General features: G+C 45.8%; 1 protein-coding gene across 4 annotated transcripts in view; it reads left to right on the top strand.

Annotated features, from left to right (window-relative positions):
• The first annotated feature begins 1449 nt into the window (after positions 1-1449).
• Positions 1450-26949, top strand: part of hipk2 (homeodomain interacting protein kinase 2) — a 70649-nt gene continuing 45149 nt past the window's right edge. For all 4 annotated transcript variants that reach the window (XM_030095519.1, XM_030095520.1, XM_030095521.1 and 1 more), the window contains exons 1-2: positions 1450-1872; positions 17702-18881. In XM_030095519.1, coding sequence (XP_029951379.1) covers positions 1854-1872; positions 17702-18881 — 1199 coding nt within the window. In that variant the 5' untranslated portion in view covers positions 1450-1853. The remainder of the gene's footprint in view (positions 1873-17701; positions 18882-26949) is intronic.

Genomic DNA, 26949 nt, shown 5'->3' on the forward strand with positions numbered 1-26949 from the left:
CCCAAACTGTCACAGCTCACTCTTTATCTCCAAACACATGTGGAGAGATTTGCTTTACCTGCAGCACCCTGCAGGTTGTAAGGATTCTCCTCAAGGATCTATGGAAGGATGGATCGATATTTAGTCTTCTTGAATAAAATAAAGTGTTTCTTTATTATTATTTTTTAATCTTTCAACACTTTTAGTGCGAAACTGTAAAATTAGTTTAAATGGATGATCCCTTCCTGAGATTTTCAATTTTCCCAAAGTCTCATTAAAAATGAAGAAAAAGCCTGGAGTGTTGATTCATTGCTCCTGAATGGGTTTTTAACCTTGCTTGGGTCATCTTGTTGTTGTCTCTGCTGTAAAAAGCGTAACATCACCGGGGAGTGGAATGATTGTTCTATGATGATTTTTGAAAAAAAAGGAGCCTCATTTTTTTTCCTGAGTTTTTTGTTTGTTTTCTCATTTCAGACAAAAAAAAAAAAAAAAGTCCAAAGTCATTGCATCGGCTTACCACAAAAACTAAAGTTATCTGTTTGAAATTTCAAATGTGCATGTGTAAAAACCCTGAAATCTCTCATGAATGCAGAGCATGTGTTGTTGTGACCTTTAGCACATAGATAGTGATGGATGCCAGTAACAACAGACTAAAGATTCATTGATATATTGTGTTGATAGCAAGATGGTAAATTCATTCATTCGTTCATTTGATTGCATGTAAGAATTACATTTTAAATCTACATTCTGAAATCTTTTTTACCCTTGAAAACTGATGTTATTATATGTTAATAGCCTGGATAAACATCTTTAAGTAGTGAAATAAACCTGTTTTTCATGGCCAAATACAGATTGACATTCACACACTGTTCTGTTTATTTCCTTTGGCAGAATGAATAATATCTCCACAGTAACATATCTATTCATCCTGGCCAATGCTAATAAATCATGTTCTTATAGCCTTTAGAGAGCAGGGAGATGGCGTTTGGGAGAAATTTACAACACTTCTATCTATCTATCTATCTATCTATCTATCTATCTATCTATCTATCTATCTATCTATCCTTTTCCTTAATTCTGTGCACAGGAAGGGTTACAACATTTAAATACAGTTAAAATTGACCAAAACTGAAAACAAACTGACACATATTTTTGAATTGTTGTTGTCACTTTAGGAGGATGTCGTTAAATGCCCAGATGAAATAATAACATTCAGTGTACTATTCCAGCAGTCACAGATCATAAACGGGCATGAAAGGGTTAATACTACTAAGGGTTAAAGAGAAAAGGCTTCTCTCATGTGGTGCGTAAAAAGACGCGCAGTCTCTCCTGGACGTTCATGTTTCATGCACTTAGTGAGGATGCAGCTTGGATATATTTTATTGTGAATTATTTTTTTTATTTATTTTATTTATTTTTTATTTTTTTTGCAGCCCCACAGACTGATGCTGGCTTCCTGCATCGACTCCATCGTGCATCGACCGGCTGGCTCACTGTACAAACTCGCTGCGCTCGGAGCGCAGCAACTTTTGCAGAGACTCCACAGACATGTCGCACAATAGCTGAAGTAAACCTGTCACCGCGGCTCATCAGCCGAGCCTCCGCACAAACGGAAAGGAAAAGACAAGACGCCGCCGCTGCCGGCCGGGATTCTCCTCTGCCTTGTTTTCGGTCTCTTTCCTCGCATCGGATGGCACGTTTTGGGAACGCCTGGATATGAATTATGAGCATTTTCCTCACTAATGAACTGGGCCAGTAATGCAGGAGACCGCGGCGACCCTCTCATCAGCGCTTCAAGATGGCAGATTTTTATTGAGTTTTGAACAGAAATCTCGCTTCATTTTTTGCCATGAATAACAGAAACCCTTGCACCGATGGCCCCTGTATACGAAGGTAAGATTATTTCAGGAGATTTGCAGTTTTTTTTTTTTTTTTCCTCCTCCTCCTTCTTCTCAATGAGACTCAACTGCGGCTCGTACGAGCGTAAAAGAGATGCGTTGCGTCTTATTTCCCCGTGTCAGAACCCCGCAAGGAACAACACTCACACGCTGTCTGGATCTAAACGAAGTGAGGTGTCGGATTTGGTGTGTGTTTTGTGGGATTTTGTTCCGAGTGGTGTGTGTCTCAGTGTAGTCAGACTGTGGTGCCAGTCCGAGCTGCGTCCGCGTAAAATCGCGCTGATAAGGCTGCGAATAAGGGGTCAAAGAGACGCCTGTGTTTGGGAATACTGTGGGGCTATTTGTGTCCCGACACCTGGAAATGTTGTGTTTTGTCCCCGTGTTTGTCCCTGGTTAAAATTACAGAAAAAAAAGGGGGGAGAGGGATTGAGAGAGGGACGGACAGCGATCGGTCCCAGTCTCGCCTGGATCTCCTTCCCATTCTCCACGTCTCCCGTCATATTTCACCTCTGTGTAGAAACTATTTGAGTGTAAAGGGTTTTCCTCTCCTTTTTGGTGCATTGATTCATGTGTGTGTGTGTGTTTGTCTTCCGGAAAGGCAAGCTTAAATACAGCATATTCGCTATCGCTGCAGCATTGTGGCTGTGACTAATCCAATAGAGAGAAACGCTTCCTTCCCCGCATGCTTCTCTCAATGATCCCCTCCTGACACACAGGTCGTTTTTATTCCAACACACTCACAAACACTCTGTCTCCCTCTGTGCAATGTCGTTTTCAAGGTGGCTCATTAAATATATAAGGAAAAACACATAACAACAACAATGCAAGCGGCCCATTATAATCCATTGCATGATCGAGATCTGCGGATGCTCCAAGTGCAACATCACCTGCAGGTTAAAACAGCAGTGTTGACAGTGCAATTTGATGCTATATTTCCCTCAGTTGCAGTTATGTATCATTCAGAAGTGCTGGAGGCTGTGCAGATGCTCCTCTGCCATACAATAGGGCAGAAAAGCTCATCCTTCAACAGCTTTCTATCAGGAAGCAGAGATGCACATGTGTGCCTGCTGATCACATGGGTCTGCAAATTGAATATTACAGCAAGCAAGTGTTAAGACTTGATGTGTGTCATATTTATTTTGGAGCAGCCTCATGTTTAATAGCTTGTGTCTACTCTATAGTCCCTCTGCTGGCACAAAAGAGAACCCCTGCTTCTCCATTCAAAGTTCCTCTCAGTCCCAGAACTGTTGAAAAGCAGGACTTTTCCACATTTTTTAAAGTGACACAAGATAATTATTGCCTACAGAATGAGCCTTACACTGATATTTAGGCTCTGTAACGAGCTATTATGAAAGAACCAGGTTCACAAGGTACAATAAACTTGCAACAAACTCTTCTCTAAGTACTGTTATGTCCCTATAGGAATATTGTAGTGATTTTTCATTAGGGGGTGTTGGAGCTGAGAGGCGCTGCCCAAGACTCTGGCGCTTCAACATGAAAAGGAAAGTTGAAATGAGACTCCTATGCAAAAGGTAATTAGTGTAAATTACATTCCCTGGCTTTTCCCTTCACCACGGAGAAGAGGAGAAGGGAAGAGAGAGAGGCAGCAGGGGGAATTAATTACCTTGCCTGTCCTCCTCAGTGTTGGAGAGGGCTGTTATGTAGAGCAGTCATGGAAATGACCAAAGTCTCTGGTGGAAAATAGGTTTGGGGGGCCCTTCACAGAGAATTGGACTGGCTATTATGGTAATTACTCACCCTTGGCTACAGGGCAACTAATAGCCTAAATCTATATGATTAACTACTTCCTTTGATTGTTTAATGTTGAGCTTGTTGAGGGAAACACTTGTTATAGTTTGAACATGATCTTTATTTCACATTCATAATCATAGAAGATTAACGAAGGCCAGGTTTGACACCGACAGCTGCCATTCTGCTTGAGACGGGTTCTTTTCCCCGTGCTCCTGCTTTTCCTTTTTCTTTTTGCGTGTTTGCCTTTGGTCCTTCTTGGCCCAGACAGAAGGCCATCAGGCGGACCTGCTGGCAGGAAGGGTAGTGGTGTGATCACCCTGGGAGCCCGCGCTCATAACCCAGACTGACACCTTGATGGATGTCTGATGAACAGAGCAGGTCCAGCAGCCCCCAGCTGTGGAAAAGCTAATATTCAGACAGCGCCAAACGCTGCCTGCTTGCCTGGCTTAGATATGGGTGTTGTGGTGTGCTCATGCATGCATGTGAATTATGTCTCTATCCGCCTGTGAGTCCCCCCCCCCCCCCCCCACCCCCCCCACCCCCCTGCACGAGCATCATCACCCATTTGTAAAGCGGAGGTCTGCAGGAGGACCGGACAGCTGCAGAACCGGGCGCCGGGCAGGAATGTGACTTCATTTGCAGATCTGCCACTCACAGGTCAACTGCTGCTATTCCGGCGTGGATTCGGTCATTCCCACCTGGAAAAACGTGCAGAGTGCAACTCAGGAGTTGCTGCTGCTGCTGCTGATGATGATGATGATGAGGAGGAGGAGGCTGGTGCTGGTGGTGGCGGCGGTGGTGACAGGCGCTGCAGCATCACGAGCAGATTAATGTTGTATCCATCCACACAGCCATTATGCGTTAATGTGACTTTGAATTACCTCGTGGTTTCTGAGTACGGGGAAGGTACTCTGCCCCCGCTAAGGGGAAGTTCGCCCTTCGAGGACAGAGAAGAAAGACAGGAGGACAGAGGGAGGGTGAGACTTTCTCAGAACCTGCCCCCGACCCTCCCTCCCTCCCTCCTGCTTGTTTGGAGCTGCCTGATTGATATCTTCCTCACAGAGCTTGACCCGTGGTTTAGACTCCAAGGTTGTAGCTTTTTAAAGTTTGATTAGAATTGCAGGAAGAACCCCGGGGCCCTGCTGGGGCCACGGTGGGGCCGCACCCTGTGGCAGAGTCAAGGGAGCCGATGGAGGGTCTCTCTTGCTGATTGTTATGACAGGATGATGTGTTTAGCTTCACCGTCCGCCGTGTGGAAGGACGGAGCGCAGAGGAGACGAGGTGACGGTTACACCGCTGGCAGTAACCAAGCGTTTGTAGGTGCCATTGTGAATGTTTATCTCTTGTTGTTTCCTTTCGGTCCGTGGCCATTTTGATCTTTTCGCTGACCCGATTCATCACCTCATGACTTGTTTGGAAGAGGGATAACTCAGGAAAGGGTTATGAAAATGGATAAGCTGTCTTTACAAGTATTGCTTTTGCATTATTCAGAGCTTTCCCTGTAAAAAGAAAGTGAATTCCTGTGTTGGGGGGATTCTCTGTGCTATTGATTTGTTGAAGCATTTAGTAGAAGAAGCAGAGGCTTCAGAGGGTGGTAGATTGTGAGTTTTATATGAAGACGGGGGAATATGTGAGCGCTGGAATAGTTCACAGGTGTGATCCGAAGGTTTTGGAAACAGATGAGCATGTGGAGGGTTTGGTGAGGGGGGGTGCTGGGTGGGTGAGGCAGAGCTGAAATGACAGGTTAGTAGAGGCCAGTCTGACACAGGAGGCCCAGTCTCTAACTGAGCAGAATACTTATGGCTATTTCAACATTTTCATCCGCTCTTTTCAGTAAATTCCTCTGGAGTAGAACGACCTCCAGCACTGCCGCAGATAATCCCGCTGCCTGTTTTGTGGAAGAAATTTAATTGAAATGCAAGTAAAACTTTGCAGTTCTCCTTTTTCAGCAACGTTTTCCAGTGAAAACGCAAAGTTAGTGAATGGACGTCGTTTTCAAAATGATGCCGTGTGAAAGACTAAATTATCTCACTGATGTGTTTTCACTGGAAAAATTGTCAGTCAGCGACATGTTTTGGTGCTTTCGCCGCATGTTTTCATCCTTCTCTCGAAACCCAGAGCCGGACCCGGTCCTCCAGCGAGCGGAGCACGTCAGTTGTTGTCATTAGTTGGTTTTCATCAAAGAGGAAAGATGGAGATTGGCTGGGATGGAGCTTCAGCCCCGTCGACTGCTTACACAAGGCATTTCCGTGTTGGTTGTCATGCATGTGTGAAGGCCCTTTTTCACCCCCCTGCACTTTTGTTTCACATTGTGTATGGTGTCAGCTTGTTTGGAACAGCTGCCTCTGGCTCTGACGTGCAGCATAACGACTCCGGGCTCGGTTGGGGAGGAAACTGGTGTAACTAGCATCTTCAGTTGCTTCAGTTGCATTTCAGAAAAAAAAAGTGGAACTTGCAGAAATAGGACACGTGGATGTTAGACCTGAAAGCTGCTTTTGCATTTTCAGGTTTCTAAATTGATTTTTTTATATATATATATATATATATATATATATATATATATATATATATATATATATATATATGTATACTTTCATGTAACTTCGCTGCTCTCACTGACAAATTAATAGAGAAACAGCTGCGGTGTTTTAGTGCGATAAAGATAAATGTCTGCATTAGGTTTAAATAACCCTCTCTTGTAGCTGTTAAAAAAGCATGATGCTGGGAGTCTCTGTACCTTCTGACACATCCCCTGCTTTGATCCTCTATGAGAGCTTCAGTTCTAACAAAGGTTCACATTTTACTACTTCTCAACACAGCAGCCAGTGAATAAGGGCTTTTGTTAACTTGGGCCTGTTAAGCAGTAATTACAAAGAGATTCCTGGAGCATAAAGGGCACTTTATGTGCTGACGATGTCAAATCATTCCTTTTTTTTTTTTCTTTTTTATACTTGAATAATATTGCAGAGTGCAGCATGAGACTGATCTACATTTTGCTCACATACCATATATTGCATGCTCACTTTGCAATGTCTCATCATCCGCCAGTGACCCCCTCCTGTTACCACCCCGCCCCACCCCCACATCTATCTCTTATCTGTCCTTCCATCCTGCTCTGTTTGTTGATAAGCCGAGAGGCCATTGGCCAGCACACATGGTGCCCATGTGACACTTCAGCAACAGCCTGATGGCCAGATTGGAAGCCCCCATCTATGTGTCTGTGTGTAATTGGAGGCTGGTCTGAGAAGAGGCCTGGCTACTGTATCTTTTTTGTTCTCACCCCCCCCCCCACCGTCCCGTTAATCATGACCCCCACACAAAAGCCCTCAGACCCCCCCCCCCACATCCCTTCCCGCCTTGTTCATCCCCCCCTTTGGCTTGTCTTATTGCCTCATCCCAACACTAACCCCCCCAAAAAAACCAAAACCACTAGCTCGCCTTTGGTGCACATTGTCCCAGGTCCTAATCCCATTGTTTGTGATAATTTCCACCGCCATACCGGGCCATTTAACATGGCGCTCTGTGGAGGAGAGCCGCTCGGCGCTGGCTGTCACAATGCACATGCACACATGATGCAACAGAAAAAAAAAAAGTTGAACAAAAGCCTCGAATTTGGTGCAAAAACAACGGCTGATGTAAGGTGCTACAGCTGTGAGGACAACCATCACACTCACAGCCACTTCATTTAAACAAAAGATCCTAACTGTCTCTTCATATTACACAAAGCACGCTGTGAAAAATGGTTTGCAGTTTTTAATCAAGCCTTTCATAACCTCCACGCTTCTTTTTTTTTTTTTTTCTTCTCTTCCAAGGGAAAGAGGCAGAGCGGGAATAGAGTGGGAGTGAGGGGAGTGTTTACAGACAGATATTAAAATGAACAAAAACGTAGCGCGGCGAGATTAGGAGGCCAAGGTTAGGGTTCTGGAAGTGCACGGCCGTGTGTTCTTTAACACCGCTGTGGGTCGGACCGTGTGCGGCCGGCCAACATGGACCGAAGTGGCTCTGCCAGCCCATCAGCGCTCCTGGCTGCGGCCCCTCTCAGCCGTGGAGGGGAAGTGGAGCGATGGGCGGCTGCTGGCGGCCCCTTCACAGATGGCTGCAGGTACAGCGCTACGCTTGGCTGATAACCAAAGGACTTCAAAGCTCAGACGAGCGCTCAAGCCCATTTCTGTCCAGAGCCAGGAGGCAAAAAGGCACAGAACACAGAAAGGAGACGGCAATGGACAAGGAGCGGGTGGTCAAAAGAGTCAACAGGCATGGAAATGAGCAGCTTTAGCCTTTTCCCTGAGACGACATTTACTTCCGAGCTTATATTCATCCTCACATGCAGTCATTCTGCTCCTCACATCTTCTTATTCCATCATTTTAATCTGTTTTTTTTGTCCCGTCTCTTTCTCTGTCGGCGATGTTTCTCATTGTACCACGAAAGCCGTTGTGATGCCACATCATCCCGCCCGCATGTTGCGGTGGTCATTGTTACAGATAGTCACATTTCCTTTTTGAATCTTTTTTTTTTTTTTTTTTACATTTTGATTAGATTGTGGGTTTTCATTGGATCCCTCTATCCTCCGGAGAAAATCTTCTATAGAAAGTAAATTAACAAGTTGAAACTCAAAGAAGCAGGAGGTAAAATAATGAAATTCATGGATTTAGGGTTTTACAGTGATAAAAGGTAATAAAATAAACCCTGCTTCTTTTTCATATCCATTCATTCTTTGTATATGAAGAGAAGAAGGCTGGAAACCAAACTTTTAGAAGCCTTCAAACAGTGACATCGGGAGGAAACCTGTTCAGAAAAGTATTTTCTTTATTTATTAAGTTTAGTATTTAGCACAACATCACTGAGATTAAAGGACATGACATTTAGATTCAAGGTGAGTTAATTGTAATAAACTGATATTCAGAGGTTTTTAAGAGTTTAGAGTTACAATAGGTTTTGTTTCAAAGTTTTTAAAAAAAACTTTTCTGCTCAGAAAAGCAAAAACAATTGCAATGTTTTCTTTTACAAATGCTTCTCATTCACTTTAGTGAAAAAGTTTCTTGTTGGATTCATGGCAAGAACGACTGAACAGACTTCAGGAACTGCAGAACGTGTTTATATTTCTGAGCTCAAGAGCGATGCTGTATGGAAAAAAAAAAACAAAAAAAAACAGGCTGCACACCTTTTAGATCCACCTCTCACTTCAAAGCCTGGGGCTACATTATGGCCAGCCAGCAGCTCTGCCTCGCAGCCGTTTGAACTGACCTCTGCGTTCAGCGTGAGAGACAGAGATGGAGAGGGGAAGCGGCAGAGGGATGGGGAGCGACAGAGCTCCGCACCAGCACAGGGAGGGAGCCGCCGGAGCCAGGATTCGAGAGATGAATACCTTCTTCTGGGGGCCCATGAGCCTCAGAGGCACTGCCAGAGGTCAGCGTGCACAGGACGGGTGTGTGTGTGTGTGTGTGTGTGTGTGTGTGTGTGTGTGTGGTGGCGGGGGCAGTGTCGCAGGGCGTTGCAGATCTCACCCTTTGTCTGGTTTAACCTGCCTTCCTCTTACATCTGGGATCAGTGGCGTTGAGCGAGGCATCTGTCTCCCCGGCTCCCCTGACACGGCCCGGCAGCTGCTAACACACACACAAACTTGTTTGCGCGCCTCCAGCACTTTTAGAGAAGCCAGCGCAGAAAAAGGCCAAAAGTTGACCTTTAGCTACGCGGTTCTATTTCCTCCGCTGGCCCACGCCAGTCTGAGCAGAGCCAGCTATTTTCACGTCATTAACATCTGTGTGGCGCAGAGATAGCATGCGAGCTTTAGCACCGTGAGAAAATCCACACACTCGCAGGGCGAACATGCAAACTCCACACAGAAAGGCCGACGGGCCCAACCTTGACCCGAACCAGGACCGATCTCTCTCTGAGGCCAGAATCAGTAATGCCCCTCTCTGTATTCTGCACATTAAGCTCTTTTAAAGATTTCAATTGTCTGGAGCAAAAGATGTCAACCAGACTAACAGACCACCAGCATTTCTATCTTTACTCACAGTAAAGCCTCTTCCAGAATAATGAATCATTATTTACAAACTGCCCACAGGTCCTTTTTTTTCCATCTGTTAAAATCCCTCTCAGCTTCTACAAAACTGGCACTTTAGAGACGTCCCAGATCACAGGAACAGACCCAAATTGGCAGATCCTCACAGTGCATGTGTCTTGCTTCAGCTAATTCACCAAACAAAGTTTGTTGTAAAGTGTCATCTTGCAAAAACAGAACTCCTGTTCTCCTTTAGAAGGTGTCGACCATTTCAGCGAGCCAAATGAAATATGCACTTCCCATACTCGGCTCCTCGGTACGCGGTTGTTGAACCGATGGTCAGAATAGCCATTTCCTGCCTGGTTTTGGCTGCTATTTGTGACTCTGAGGACACTGTAAATATAATCAGCTAAAGCCATGATTTTCACGCTGAATCAGACACAGAGGGCTGAGTTGGCTCGCCATATTTATTACCTCAGCTCTGTGGCCAGAAGGACTCCACAGCCATGTTTACGACACACTGTCAGTTGGATTAAGGACACATATGCCTTGCTAAATTGGTATGAGAGCACGTGTTTGTGTGTCTGCTATAATCTTTTAAAAGCTGTTTGAATATATTGGGTGCAGGGCCTCACTTTGTCAGGGACAGACATGTCTACAGTAGGAAAGTTTTTTTTTTTTTATAAAGATGAAGAGAGATTAAGAGATTAAAACCCTTTATTAAGCATGCATATTGATGAGTCACCTGCAGTATGAGGCAGGAGCGCATTGAGGCGTCTTAGCAGGAGAAAAGTTATGTGGCCTAAATTAGTCTGATCTGTGGCCTTAATAGGCTCCGGGCACCAGATTCACACACCCGCCCGAAATGTCACACACTCCTGTTGCCTGGGGAGGGATGAGCGCCATCCCCGGCTTGTGTTTGACTGCAAAGTCCCATATAGATCGAGACAGGGGAAGGCAATTCAAGTGTATGTGGGGTTTACAGAAGCTCTGATGTGAAATGGATAGAAGTTGTCTGTTTCTTCCCCTGTCATCTTTGAGCTAGTAAAAAAAAAAAGTGGATTTCATGCACCAGCATAAGCACTTATCATTATCAGACACACTGACTCAGTTCGGCACTGAGAACTCAAAATAACCACTCAGGCTTAGCAGTTTTTTTTTCTCCCTCTCTTTTTTGTATTTATTGCACATCAGACAAAGAAGAAACAGTGTATCCCCAAAACTTCAACAACTCGTTCGGTTTGCTGTTTGAATACAGCTGTGTTATGGAAATATAGGAAGTTATGATCCTGCTCCATGCTTGGTTGGCTCCCAGGTGCCTGGTCAAGTCGAACTGGTTCCTCTCATGTTGGGCTCTGCTTGGTATCACAGAGTTGATTTTTTTTTCTGTGCACTTCTCGTTGCCATCTCCTTTAGACCATTTATGCATTTAAGAAAATTCAAATTCTATTGAAAAGCAGAGAAACAGCACCACACACCCATGTTATATGCATGATGGGGGCAGCTACGGCTTCTGCAGTATTACCGTCTGATCACCAAAAGCTAATTAAAAAGTTGAAATCATCTTGGTTAAAGGGAAAGAAAAACTGTCTTTGCTGTACAAATGGCTTAAAATCAAAATAATGGAGTCATAAAGTGGTTTTAAATGCATAGAGACACACACGCACACACATATATATACACACACACACACACACACCCGTCCACAGAGCTTGAGTTTGAGCGTCTGTGATGGAGGTGATCTTGCAGGACCGGACAGGCGCTATTGCAGCTGTCTCTGCTGGATATTAATGCAGGAGCAGACTTTGACCCCCGGTTCAAGAACACACCCCAAACCGGTGTTTAGCCGTGTGTTTCAGGGCCGCGTGGCAGAGCGGGACCGTGACGCTGTGTCCTCCAAACACCGTCCTTCACCGCAGTCCCCTCCATCTGACATCTGTCTCATTCCGAGGAGATCAATTAGAGCCATTTGCCAACTACAAATAGTCTCTGCGATGGTCCAAAAATATTGTAAAGACTTTCAACTTGTTTAACAGTCCGGATATGCGATAATCACATCAGACTCCCGATGCATAATTAATGAAGGATCACACCATGAATATTGTGGTGGACTTGCTATTTGCTTTATCCATTTTCCTCAGTATTTCTCCGACTCCTTTGCGTTTTCTCTGTCAGTTGAACATTTTTTTTGTTTGAGAATGTAATTATAACCGAGCGACCACAGCCTTTAGAAATGAAATTAAGGTCTGCACCTACCAAACGTTTTTTTTCTTTCACAAATCTCATTCTGTTCTGGGCCTTTTGTCCTGTGAACATTAGGTTGAATAAATGTTGTAAGATGGTGAATGGGGACCTGTCACCTCGTGTTTTCGCGTTAAGGGGACGTGTGTGTTCCTTTATTCCATCTTGTGTTGGAGTATCCCTGTGTGCGTGTGTGTCCTCAGGTGGAGGTGGTGCTTTTTAAAGACGGCAAACAAAACCGCACAACATCCAACACACACACACACATACACACACACACGTACACATTAATTCCCCCATATTGTCTATAGATCACAGCACAGAGAAGTGGCATGTAACATAATCCACACTGCTCTGGCTCCTCTCAAATCAATGTGCCACTGTACAGAGGTTTCTCTCATGTTACACTCATCTGTTTTCCCCCCATTGTTTTTTTTTTGGACCATTTCTTTCCCGTAGTTCTCAAACTGATCTCATTCTGTGTTCGGCTGTCATTCCGAATGCCAGTGACTTAAGAGGAAGTGTGCTCTATCTGGGTGTTTCTTACTGCGTGTAAATGATAAGCGTTCTGGAGAGCGCCTGTTTATCAGGAAGGCAGTCCTGTATGGCCCTGTGCTGCTTTCTTTTTTTTTTTTTTTTAGCTGTCCCCACAGCTGTACATGCTGTGGATGGCAGCGGTACTGCAGCCGAGCGCCGCCACAACTTAGCAGGTGCCTTTGGTGTATGGCTGGGGATGTATCCAGCCCCTTCCCTTTTATTTTTACTCTAGTGCACGTGCAAAGGAGTTTTTTTTTCTTTACTGCGTACATCCAGTGTTTACTGCAAAAACAACACTCTAATAATCTTAGCTTTCTTTCTTTCTTTCTTTCTTTGGTTACTGCTTTCTGCTCTTAACTGCACTCGTGATTTGATTAATAAGACATTCAGCTGAAGCGGAGCCACTCTGCCACCCCGTCCTGCACTCCCCTCCTCCTCCTCCTCCTCCTCCTCCTCCTCAGCTCCCGCTCTCCTCCTCCACCCTCTGCTTTGGTTCAGCGCCTGGTGAGGCTGACCTGGCAGTATAAACAAGGCAAATGTTTTTCTCACGCCAGCCGTTTTATGGCCACATTTACAACGTGAATAGCAGCTTCCTTATCTACCGACAGTTGTCCCGGGGGGGAAAGAAATGTTATCACTGAAACTTTTAACTACATAAAGCACCCCGGCTCTGGGAGACACTAAAGAAGTTCGGGGCACTTTTAGAGCTGTGCTGGTATGCGTCCTTTATGTGCGTTTCCTCGTGTCTTTGCTCCCGCGTGCGCTCGCATGTGGACATGTGCGCGACAGCTTGTGCGTGTGTTCCTGCTTATGCCGGTGTATTTTAACAAGTGCTGACTGAACATGTTATCTCGCAGCTAACACAACATATTGTATCTTGGGTTGTTTGCTTCCAGGAAGGGGGAGAGATGAGGGAGTGTCACATTTACAGCAGGCGTGCTGTTGATTTACGTGCCGAGAAGTCCTGCGTGTATCTGTGAAACGGCCCTCATATTCGGGTTCTTAGTCTGCCCATATGCCAGACAGATATTTGCCCTCTTTTGTGTGTGTGTAAGAGAGCGGAGAGAAATGGTCAGGCAATTCCAACTGGTCAAATACGGTGCTCAGGAAGAGCATAAAGCCTGATGGAACAGCAGACTGCATGACAGCATCTCCCCGCAAGCTCATCTGATGCATTATTCTATAAATAAGCAGAGACGAGGGAGCTAAAAAAGCAGGCAGGATGGTCAATAGTGGCCTCCAGAGAGAGGGAGAGAGAAAGAGAGAGAGAGAGACTACGCAGTGTCAAGCTCCGGCTCTCCCACAGAGGACACAACTCAGGCGGGAGGCTGGAACACAGGGCAAAAACTGCTCTGTATGGACAAGATGTTCCTCTTCAGCGCCGTGTTCACTGGTGTCGTTAACCCCAAACGCTCTGCCGCCTCTCCATACAACAGGTTTCCCACCAGTGGGTCCAGTGGTGGACATGCTTTTTATGCACATAAGCAGATTAAAAATAGAAAGAAAATCAGATACATGAGCTGAAGATGAAATAACACATTTTTTTTTTGCTTATTTGATGAAATTTTAAAATCCTGCCACACAGAATTGAAGCAATCCGAGCACCGAAATAACTCACTGGGTTGGTCTCCCATCTGTTTGTGTCAGGTTTAGAAAAAAACAAGGTGTGACAAGCAACACACACTTGCAAGTTGCAGCGAAGGGTGAGATAATGCTTTGTCTAGACAGTCAGAAGTCATTTCATTAGCCAGCGATTTGGTCGCCCCCATCCCCCTCCGAACGCCTGCAAACACTGGCATGTCCAGGAAACAAGCCACATCGCCAGAGCGTCTTCATCAGTGTCAGTAGCCGTTAGGCCTCAGGAAGTCGTCCAAATATATCCTGGCTGGAGGACATCAGCCAGACAGTCTTGACCACTGTCTTTGAATAGTCTCCTCAGTGATGGACGGCGTCTTGCTATCCTATCTCTTCAGGCTGAGCGTGGAGCCATAGCTCTTGTGGTTGATGAATATTTAAACATATTAACTGTTTTTCTTCTTAATGCCTTTTTGCAATGTGTGAAAGGATCCCGTTTATTGGCAGTCCTCAGAGATGATTTATACAAAGCGCAAAACTTTGGAAAAACAATCGCGGGTGAGTTGAATGACAAGTAGATTTTACATTAAAAGACTTTTTTGTAATTGCAACGGACCTTCTTGGCAGGTTCTGCGGTGTCTAAAGGCGTCCTCATCAATACTCTGCCGTGTTGTCGGCGGAGTATAAATGGCGGGTTTAATAAAGGACAGCAAACAGAAGCAGGTCACAGGCTAGAATGTGAGGGCCACTCGTGGCCCCGCTCTCCTTGCTCTATTCATCGTCCCTCCCTTTCAGCCCATCTCTCACCCTCACATGGCATGCAGAACGGCCCTGATCCTAGCAAAAAGAAGATTAACAAACCCCTGACAGAGAAGTAATCTCTCTGAAAACATTGACTATTACCATTTCAACATGCTGCCTCTAAACAGTGGAAAATGCCTCTCTGGTATGCTTAATTGCAGTGTGTGGGACACACTGTGTTCCTTTAGGTATGCTAAATGGAAAGCTCTGGCTACTGAAGGCATTCCAGCGTAGTAAATTTACAACAATGGACCTTCACAGTTTTGCGCTTGGCAAAGAGTTCAGAAATTCAAATAAACTTCAAGAGGACGTTTCTGAGGCTCCGTGTTGTTCCTCGCAACATTGTAGATGGTTCGGTTGTTCAGATTGCGGATCATAAATGTGTGCTGAACTCAAGTTTGGGTGAAGAGTGATTCATGAGGAGGGCTGGAGCTGCTTTCTAAACGAAGGAGAATTGGTCACATTGTTGCCTGTGTATGTTGTCATGAGATAACATTCCACCCGTTTGACCTCTTACTTTTGGTTCATTTAATTACTTATCTGTGTTCTGCACAAGGCTCTGAACTGTTCTGCTGTTTGTACAGCATTTATAGTTTTGTGTCAATACCAGCTGTGCAAAATTTCTTGACAAGCCACAGCTGAATCAGGAATTTCTTATGGATTTCTAAAGATTTGAGTGAGATATTTTCTCTGGCCTCCCCTCACGCAGGAGGAGGGGGGGTATTTGTGGACTTCAGTTCATTGCACTGTGTAGGCAATGTTAACTGAACTCTTTGACCACAGTGTTAAAACTCAGAGAGTCAATGAGTGACTAAGATCAGGGTTGGAGAGGAATTCGTGCGATACAGACGCAAAGAACGGCTAGCCTCAATCTGGCCTCATAAAACCCAGAGCTGTCCATAATCATGTTGCCAGATATGTAATGCAGGAATTTTCCATAAGAGGAACAGGCTGGCTCTGTGTCCGTCCATCCATCTCTGCGTCCGTCCGTCTGTGCCTGTGATTATCCTGTCAGCCTCTCAGTCACCCACTGTTGACGCTGCGCTGTGACGCAACCCATCATTCAAATTATTTTTAGCGTAAAGTCCAGGCACAGGAATTGGTAATCCAAGGAGTGACATCTGGCCTTCAGGGCTTATGTGATTAGCAGAGAGCCTTGCCCCTAATAGCCTAGCGGACGTTCTTCATTACCTCTCCAGACCGGCCATACCTGAGGCACTACGTATGAAGCGACCAGGAATGGGCTCTTAAAGCAGGAAAAGCGGACTACCACGTCAGCTTCTCATCAGAGCGTGCATTCACAGATGTCTTACCCCTGAAAAAAGTGCTGCAAGTAGCATGGGAGTGCTATGCAATATTAGCTACTGTTAACACTTGCCAAGCTTACGGTGAGCCTTCTCAAATGCACCGCAGCTTCAATCCTGCAGCATTAGGGCTAAGACTGGATGACCAAAGAGATAACTAGTAAGTGCTTGGAAGGCCAGAAGAAAAGTTTAAATAAATTACAACTGAATTGGAAGAAAAGTTATGAAGCAAAGCGAAATGGAGATTTTTTTCCACTGAATTTATCTTCATCACTGCGGCGAGAGCTAATAATGACAAAGTGACCAGTCAGCTCTCCTGCTTCCGTGCTTTCTTTTGGCAGACTCCAAAGTCCATAATTATGGAAGTTGTCCCATTATGGGTGTTGTACGGTCCTTTAATTATCTTTCATCAGAGTGAAAATTCCCAGCTTTCAAGTTGTCTATTAAACACACAAAAACACCAATTTTTCTTTTTCTGCAGTAAACAAAGCTGTTAGATAGTGTTTGTGTGCACGCTGTGACCAGAGTGTTCTTTGAATCATGCATCAGTTGATCAACACCGAGGCCTAAATTTTGCATGTGTGTGTGTGTGTGCGTGCGCGTGTGTGTGTGGGCGTTGGCATGGCCAGGTGGAAGCTCTTAGTTTGTTAGCAGTAAACTAATTTGGGGTTTACTGGAAACTGTTTAAACATAGCATTACTACAAGCCTCATATAATCTTCCTTGTGCTGTAATAATCATTTCAATGTTACAAACAAGTCTGTTTGCAAAGAGAGAGATAAAGAAAGGGACTATTTTTGGGCAGTTGTTTGCTTGGAGAAGCTTTTGCTTATTCTGAGGCAGCTTGTTCCCAGGAGTTCATAGCGCAGCCTCGCTGCAGTTTTGCTTTTGTTTTGTTGTCTTCAGGATCTGTGGTTGAGAGGGAGTTCAATGCCCTTCTTCAGTTTTCATAGATACTTGAACAAAATGTCTTCCTCCACCTTCCTTAAAGTGAGTAATTATGGACCAATAAATGAAAGGGCCAGGCTATGGAGAGGGTGAAAGAAATGGCAGTCATTCCCCGGGACGTTTGCCGGGCCTGTTTTGGTGTATTAATCTGTATCGCTCCTCTGTCTTTGCGGACGGTCCCGTGAAAGAATTTTCTGTCAGTATTCTCTCAGCCTATTTACTTTTTTTTGCAGATGGGCGCAGTGGGGAAATGGCATTTCCTCTGCATGAACCAGTGGTTTGCATTAAGTACTGCTCAGGCTAAATCTGCTTATGTTTTTTTCCTGAACCTTTTGTCTATTTGACGTTATATAACAGCATGAGAAACTAAAAGCAGTTTATTCCTTTCTCGACAATGATATCGACGCAGCATCTGATGTTTCTTTGCTAAATGACGTTTTTGATTCTTCTAATTATTGCTGTCGACCATTAACATGCTGAAACATCGGCATATATGCTTGGTGTTTTAATGACCTGCTCTGACCCACGCTGTCTTTATTTAAAGCTTCTAGCTACCACTCATGTTTCAGACACTCTCAAATTCCTAACCTCTCACTTTCGTTCCCCTCCTGTCTTCCTCGCCCCTCCCCTCTCTCTCTCCTCCCCCCCCCCCCTTGTCACAGGTATGGCCTCGCAAGTGCAAGTGTTCTCCCCTCACACTCTCCAGTCAAGTGCCTTCTTTAGCGTGAAGAAACTGAAGGTGGAGCAGAGTTGTAACTGGGATATGACAGGGTACGGCACACACAGCAAAGTCTACAGCCACAACAGCAGCAAGAACGTGTCGGCCACCAGTGGCCCCCTGGGCATCAACAGCTCCCTGCAGGTCGCCAGCTCCACCCTGCCCTACGAGCAGGCGCTCATCTTCCCGGCCAGCGCGGGCCACATCGTGGTCGCCTCAGCCAGCAGCACCTCGGGGGCTGTGGGGTCTCTGCTGGGCAGCGGGGGTGGAGGCAGCAGCAGCAACGGTAGTGGTGGTGGAGGTGGCGGGGGCGGCAGCGGCGCGGGTGGCGGGGTTGGCGTTCACAACCTGACACGCCGCAGCACGGTCAGCCTTCTTGACACCTACCAGCGATGCGGGCTTAAACGCAAGAGCGAGGAGCTTGACAACAACAGCAGCGTGCAGATCATTGAGGAGCACGGTCCGCCAATGATCCAGAACGGAGCGGCCAGCGGAGCCACGGTGGCTACGGTGGCCACCGCCACCTCCACCGCCACGTCCAAGAACAGCGGCTCCAACAACGAGGGCGACTACCAGCTGGTGCAGCATGAGGTGCTCTGCTCCATGACCAACACCTACGAAGTCCTGGAGTTCCTGGGACGCGGCACCTTCGGGCAGGTGGTGAAGTGCTGGAAGAGGGGAACCAACGAGATTGTGGCAATCAAGATCCTGAAAAACCACCCGTCGTACGCACGGCAGGGCCAGATCGAGGTCAGCATCCTGGCGCGGCTCAGCACCGAGAGCGCGGATGACTACAACTTTGTGAGGGCCTACGAGTGCTTCCAGCACAAAAACCACACGTGCCTGGTATTCGAGATGTTGGAGCAGAACTTGTACGATTTCCTCAAGCAGAACAAGTTCAGCCCTCTGCCCCTCAAATACATCAGACCCGTGCTGCAGCAGGTGGCCACAGCGCTGATGAAACTGAAGAGCCTGGGGCTGATTCACGCTGACCTGAAGCCAGAGAACATCATGCTCGTGGACCCGTCTCGACAGCCGTACCGGGTCAAAGTCATTGACTTTGGCTCAGCCAGCCATGTGTCCAAAGCAGTCTGCTCCACTTACCTACAGTCCAGATACTACAGGTAAGAGCTGCTGCTACCTTGACGTGATAATTAGCTGGAAATGAAAGGAGTGCGACAAGCTGGAGCGTGTGGTGTTGTTTGTGGCATTGCAGATGCAATTTGAAAATTATTCACATTATAATGTGTCTGTCCTTTTGTTCCTGCTTGTTTTGTTTGGTGATTGCACTTTCTGCATCTTGTTTGATTTATCACTGCTTTAATAGGAATGTTTTTGTACTTGAGCTGATTATTTGGCCAAATACCCAGATTTGCTGCCAACAGTATACGCTGCTGAGGTCCTTGCTTCTCTTTTATTCTCAGTTTTCTTGTGCTTGTTTACCACAACAGTTTTTTTCTCTTATTCCAAGGTGTTGCATAGCAGTAAAACTCACCTTGACTGGCAGTTACTGTGGAGCCAGCTGCATTTTGGGTAGTAAAACAAGCATGTGCTTTGATGCAATGAGAAGTTTAGTACTTGTTTAACTTTCGGACGGTAAAGGCCTGGCAGGGAATTTATGAAACAGTGGCGTGGTTTTCAGAAATTCAGAGGAAGAAAGTGCTTTTCCTGTTTCAACACAGGGTTTTTGAAAAGATCTCAGAGAGTCTCTCTCTAATAGAAGAAGGGCACCAATGATGTGGGGTGGCAGCGTGCCCACGGGCTTCTATTCACCCTTCTGCTCCCGAGGCCCCCCGACCCTCAGCCCCCCATCACAGTGGCTGGCTCCCATTTCCCCCAGGATAGAGATGAGGGGTCAGCCCGAGTTCTCCTGTAATATGTGCTTGTAATCCACACCAGCGGAGCCTGCATTAGAACCAGATGACTCTCTGGGAAGACCTTTTCTTTCTTTCTTTCTTTTTCAGTTCTGAAAAAAATAAATAAATAAATAAATAAATAAAAAAATCTTTCACCCTTAGACAAGAGTGTGTTTTGGTTTCAGCAGTGTTTGAGGAACTGCATCTGTACAGAGAGATGCTTTGTATGTGGCTCAGGGCTGTCGCTGATGGAGGAACTTGTATGTGTGTGTTTATGTATGCACGTGGAAACACACACATAAACACACACACAGACACACACGAGGCAGGTGGTGGATCTGCACAACTGTGCATTTTGGTGAGATGTTTGTGACCTTCTGATCATTAGGTTTCTGCTATTTTAACAGTTTATCAGTGCTGATCTATATCAGTGATTTTCACCAGAATGAAGCTGGTTTGACTCCCATTGTGACTCTTTAAGCAAGGCACTTAGCCTCCATTGGTTCTCCAGGTGCAGCACTTTTAAAACAGGTGTTTTATTGTGACTGGATACTGTTCAATCGTATCAGTTTTGTTTTTACTTTTCTGTATAGGCTTCATTACTGCAGGATTAGCTGCACAAAGGAAGCTATCCAGTACATGAGCTTGGGCGTGCTTTGACTTCTTCAAAGCACAGAGTCTTTTCAGTTTTGCTTGACACAGTCAGAAAGATGGTAATCACCCATCCGTCTTCTATACCGCCTTATCCAATTCAGGGTCGTGGAGGCAGTGGAGTCGTCTTATAATCATACTTTATCATAATGCATCAGGGTCGAGGCAGTGCTGCTGTTTCTAATATTTTTCCTCCTCTTAACAGAATGATAAAAAAGTCTTTATGTGCTTCTGTTCAGATCAATGTCACTTAAATTCTCAACTATATTATTAGAACTAAAATGAAAGCTGAATGAAGTTATAGCTTCGGCTCATGGTACATGCCAACAGGGAGGGGCTGTTTTCAAAGTTTCACTAACCTGTCCTGATGGAGCCACGGTTAGTAGGTTGTTGTTGTTGCTGCTCGCGCTGGGTCAACAAACAGGTTATGAAAAGTTCCTGTTTGTTTTCTCTGGGAGTGACGGGTGGAGGAGATCATCCCTTCATTTCCTCTTGGCAGGAGAGCAGAGAAAAGGGAAGACTGACACTGACCAGAAAATTACCCATCTGCCACCAGGAACCCAAACCAGCGTCTTTATGCTGACCATGGTTTGAAGTGCTGGGAGTGTGTGTGTGTGTGTGTGTGTGTGCTGCGGGGTTTTTTTCCTCAGTGTGTCAGCGTGCCTGATGTGAGGAATGAGGCAAGTCTTACAGTTCAATTCAAAGAATGAGCTCACGGGAGATGAGCGCGATGGGTGTCTTATCATTGTAAGCAGTCCGGGCAGCAAACAAACTTGGGCTTGTGGGTAAAGTTCACATGGAGTTGAAAAGCATGGAGGGGAACATCAAACCATCTTTGATGATTTCAGATGAGAAGATAGTGGGGGTAGTTTCTGCTGCCTGCACCGTCTCAGGGTGGAGATTACATACAGGTGTGTTTTCCCAGCTCCTGCGTTACTCTGCAACCGCCACATCCCCGCGTTGTCGTATTTCATTCCTGTGGAATGAAATATTTGTGTTTCTCTGACCTCAGAGGACGACATTAGGAGAGATTGTGCATGAATTGTGTTTGCCTTCCTTCTTTTATCCAATTTTCAGTCTTTATTTACAGATGAGGCTGGGAAAGAGTCATTGTAAGCCCAGCACTGACATTATACATCTAAGAAGCCTTTATCCCTCACTTCTGCTTCCATCCATTTGGTGGGAATTTCATTGCCCTCGCACACAGCTGTTTGCATTTTGGATGTCACAGATATTGCCCGCTGCTGACGCTGTACATGCTGTAACAGCCTTGCAAACGAGTTATGGATTTTCCACAAGGTTGACTCATGCAAATAAAATACCGGTATTCAAGGTAAACACGAACGGCTCTCAAGGTGCTTATGGTTTCAACTTTGTTCGCCTGGGTGCTCTGCGAGTACAGGGTCATGTAGCTGAGCTCATCTATCCTTGTCAAACAAGCCTGTCCGTGAGGCACATCGCCATGCTTGTTTTAATGCACACAATCCCCTCGCAATGACTTAAATATGCTGTTGTCCTGAAGTTTGCCTTTTCTCTGTCCCCGTCATGATTATTTTATTGTGTTAATGTCCTCATTATGTCATCTTGTGCCCTGATGCCACTTATATCCTCCTTCCCTCCTCTTCCCCGCTCCTCTTCTCCCCCCTGCGCTATAGCTAATGATGTAACAGGTAAGCTGGCTAGTCACAGGCCTATACCGCACCAGATAAAGGGATTATTGTCTTGTCCCAGCTGGGTGTTTTTGTCCCATTTATCCAATCGGGTTAAGGCCATGAGACGCGTGGAATTCAGCAAGATGGTATTTAAGTTTCTGTCAAAGTTTTGGAGGGAGATCGACCTCTTCAAGCAGAACTCTGGGTAGCCGCTGGTATTGAGCATTAGGTGCAATGTGCAGACAGTCAGCATTTGAAGAAAACAAATTCACCCTACGTGACTGTCTGCTGGCTTCGGGGTTGTGTCATCTCGACGGGGTCATCAGGTCCGAGTCTGTCCATACTGCTGTATTTAACTTTAAGTAATGGATTGTATCTGACTCTGGATGCAGGACAGGACATCAGTCCATCCCAGGGCAACAGCAGGGGAGTGACAGTACACACACACACACACACACACACACACACACACACACACACACACACACACACACACACACACGCAATCACAATTTAGGCAATGGCAAAGCAAGAAGTTTGAGTAACTTTATAGATTAATTCTAAGGTTTATGACTGACGACAAACGGTTCAACTTAAATTTTGATTGTCTGTCTTTTAAATGAAGCTTTTTGTGTTTTGAGGCAGCAGGATTTTCTATTTCAGGAACGGTTAAATTGATGACTAAACACAGTTGCAGGAGATTTCAGCTATGCCTGACTCTTTAACAGAACAGATTTGATAAAATTAGCTCAATAAATTAAAATTCTTCAGCACTGAAAGATGAAAAACTTCTCTTTTTTTTAAGTTCTGAATTAAAATTTCTCTTGTAAAGTGAAGTAACAGGAGTTTGAGATTGCTATCATGTATTTGCATTTCGACGAGATTTCCTCGACTCCGGGTAGCGCAGCCTGGTGAGCAGAGGTGAGATATCAGGCTGTGCTTAAATTTCCCACTCAACCTCTTTTTGCTCTGGGTGTGCAGAAAATAGCACCGCGGTACAAATGCCTTCCAAGAAAGGCTTCCTCTGCACACACACCAGAATGCTTTCTCTCTCTCTGGATATTTCGCCCGACTGCCACGAGACAGAGGGACAGAGCGAGAGACGGAGCAATTTCCTCTGATAATTAAACATCTTAATATTGAAGCTGTTTTTTTTTTTTTTTTTTTCCTGCACGTACCGCACTCGTCAGCACCTCCCAGCCTGTCCCTGTTATTAAAATGCTCACGTCGCAGACGTCAGACCTGCACACGGACCAACTCGGTGTGTGATACAGGGGGAATTCATACTTATTGTACACGTAATGCCCGAGGTATTAGGCTATCAGACGCTGTGGGTTGCAAGGGAAATGAGTCAATGTCTTCTCTGAGGAGGAAGGAATGAGCTTGTTGACGCAGTGATCTGAAGTGGCTCTCGGTGTTATCAGTGCGAAGCCAGAGGCCTCTGACCAAAGACATCACCAACTTCTCTCATGCTATGGTCGCAGCCTCCGTCTCCTTTTCCCTTGTTTGGGTTTATGCCACGGCCTCATAGCTAATGAGATATGGGTCTTTCTCCATCGGCGGCGGCTGCCCGGGCCGAGTGTAAGACGACTCTCTGCCCCACCTGCCTATCTATCGCTTTATCTGTTGTTAGCGTCGGCACAAGCAGACTGTCAGGACAGGCGTTCCAGCACATTTACCCTGCCTCCGTGCGAAACATCAAGGGGTGTTTTAATGAATGAGGTTGCTATTAGTTACTGTTCTGTGAAGCGTGCATTCAAGGGTACGTGTGTATGTGCCAGAGAGGGAGCAAAAAGTAGGTAAACGGCGGGATCGGGTTGCCACAGAAGAAAGATGAATTAGAAAAGGGTGGAGAAACGGATCCGCCCGGCGGTAGTGACACTGCTGGTGCAGGTGTTGTTTCTCCCAGAAATCTCAAGGAAGTATTAGAAAGGAGAAGGCAAATGGGGGAGAAGAGGGTTAGAGAAGGACAGGGACGGCTGTTGTTTTGCATTCCCCACCAGCACCTGAAACAGTACACTCTTTCCCCAAGCACACACAGATTATTACTGATGCAGATGAGCTTTCATTACCCGACTGTCTGAAGCACTATTACTCTTTTTTTTTTTCTGCTGACTTTCAAGTTGGCTTGTTTTTCATCCTCGGCTCCGTGTTCGCAGCGAGTGACCACTCAGGGCCCCGGCCATCTTTTTGTTGTTGTTCAATGTGTTTACTATCAGGAAATGACATATAAGAGGAAGACCCCTAAAAGGATAATTACTGCACCGTGTATTCACTATTGTGCTTTTTATGACAGTCATAACACCTCAGTATGCATGACAGAATCCTAATAACCTGCTTCTCATTTATAATTTGCCTCTGGGCAGCTCTTCCATGTGTCTCTACAGAGCAGTCAGCAAGCGGGAGACATGTAGCAGCTAAGCTAATTAACCAACCGGTAGTCAAAGCATATGCATTGGAACCTATACAGGAGTCTGCCTCTCCTCTCACAGCCACTTACTCACCAGCGAGTGAGAATTATTTAACTCTTAAAGGAAAAAAAAAACATGAACTTTGAAACCCATCTGATGGATTCACCCATCAGTGTACCCTGACAGACTGGCCAGATGTGTGTGTGTGTGTGTGTGTGCATGTGTGTGTGTGATCGCACGCCGCTGCTCGTGTGGGACCGTGCGCTCCGACGATAAGACGGAGCTTTCTGAGTTTCACCGCGCCGTTTTATCCTGGCTACTTGTCTTTGTTCTCCCTCACAGTTCAATTTCCATACATTTCCCAGGATATTAAGCTGACGGAAATTAAGCTGCCTTGATAAAACACGGCGAGCCGCCCACTCAGGCTCGCTCCGGCTGCAATCTCTCTGCACTGTATTGATTGGCTTATTTGAAACATAGGATTTTTCCCTCACCTAAGCGTTCGGCGTGTTTTGCACACGGCGTCAGCGTGCGAGCGGTGAGTTATTAAACCTTACACGTGTTTGCGGAGTTGTGGCATAACACTGCGGGCTATCGTCGTGAAGTGGAAGGTCATTAAAATGTTCACGCTTGTAGGGTCATGACCACAGAACAATGGAGTTTTCTTCTCATTTAAGCCCGAAAATCATTAAGAGGACAGGTGAAATTTCTCACAGCGGTAGTCCAACATAATTTTCTTCTTCGGAAAGGATTTGTCTTTTTTTTTTTTTTTTTTTTTCCCGTGGATCCAAGCGCCGATGCTTTGGCAGGGTGATGGCTGCCATCAGTGGCTGACTGGCACAGGTGCCCCCGGGTCTAAATAAATCATGAGGCCTCCTGCTGATCCCCTCCCTCTACCATTCCTGTATGCCCGCTATCCCTCCGCAGGGAGCTCCAGTGAGGGGGCAGCCCCCGCCACGGCATGCTGCCTTGGCTCCTTCCCGCTCTCCTTCCCTTTCTCTTCTTTCCCGCCTCCCCTCACCTTCCCCTCACACACTCTCCCCCCCCCCCCCCCCCCCCCCCCCCCCCCCACACCTCTTCCATTCACTTACATGAATATTTAAAAGCTAACACCACCAAGGAAAATATGCAGCAAGGGCAATGAAAACCTGACAGACAGAAAAAAAAAAAAACTCATTTTGGGGCTTGGATTTTCATTTATAGGGTGAAATTCGTAGTGTTTTAATTGCAAAGGGTGAGCGGCCATGAAGGCTGTGAAAAGCAGAGACTTTGTCAACAGCTGAAAGAGACACAGACAGGGAGGGGAAGGGGAGCGGTGAGCGAGCGCAGTGGAGGCAATAGCGGTCCAGCTGGGGAGAAGACTGGGTGGGATTGGGGGAGGCCCAGTGGGGACCCGCAATTGGCTCCATCCCGGCTGTGTGTGTATATGTGTGTGTGTGTGTGTGTGTGTGTGTGTGTCTGTCCCCATGCTGATTGCCACTGTGACAGAGAATGCCTGGTGTGCAGAGGCCCATGTAGGCTCCCATGAAGTTCTCCACAGAACAAAACAGATGCATTTGTTTTCTCAATTGGAGGAATTTGCTAATGTGCATATATGAGGGTAAATAGTTTGGCTAATTTGCGGCAGGCAAGTGGACAGGGCTCTCCATGGCTCAGACGGGCCAGCTGAGGCCCCCGCATGCAGAGAAAAAGAGGCTTTGATGACCACCCTCCCATCTTCTTTAACATTAACCCCAGCTCAACACAACAACTTGATTTTCCTCCTCGATCCCAACTAATTCATCTGCTTGCTTTCATGTTCCTCCTCTACCTCCCTTCTTTTTTTTTTTTTTCCGTGTTCATTGTGTGTGTTTGATAGAAGATGTTGGGCAGCCCAGTTAAACATAGCTCATATTCACGGTGACAGTTGTCGCTCTATAAAAATGTTTCTATTTTTCATTGCAGACGGCAGAATTAAACGAGGCTCTGTCGGTAACACACGGACTATTTTCAGCGCCACTCATCAAGTCATAAAGCAGCATTTCTGTGTGACTTTTAAATTCCAATTATTAACGCCGCACTTTTCTCACTTTTATGGCGCTCAGTCTCAGATAGGATCAAGAATGTTATATAAAATGTTTTACTGAAGTTTAGAGTGTGACACGGAGGAATTACAAAGCGACAACAGATAGTATCTCAATTTTGGAGATAAATCGTGATCTCTTAATCTGTGGGGAAATTTTGCTTTGTTGCAATTTGTGGGTCAGCAAAGTTGCAAAGCAGCAAGGGAAGTTCATGACTTGACATTCATCGATACTTTGTGGAGATGTCTGACGTAGCAGTCTGGGTTATTTCCACATAACTTGAATCGGCGTCGTCATTCTTCTGTTGACCTTGTGTCTCCCCATTTGTGTGCGTCTCCGGCGGTTTGTGAAGATGAGAAAGAGGAGCTTTTAACAAAATGTGCTTTTTTTGGAGAATAAAGGCTCCTCTGGATTCTTTTGAAGCCGTGTGCTTGTCATAAAATGAGTCTGAAGCAAATCCTATTTCACCCAAGCTTGATAAATAATTTAAAATGACTAATAGCGCCTTGTGACACAGAATGTATCGCTGTGGTGTATCAGATTGCGGTGGTTTTGGCCC

Source organism: Salarias fasciatus, chromosome 7, assembly GCF_902148845.1.
Source record: "Salarias fasciatus chromosome 7, fSalaFa1.1, whole genome shotgun sequence".
Taxonomy (NCBI): Eukaryota; Metazoa; Chordata; class Actinopteri; order Blenniiformes; family Blenniidae; genus Salarias; species Salarias fasciatus.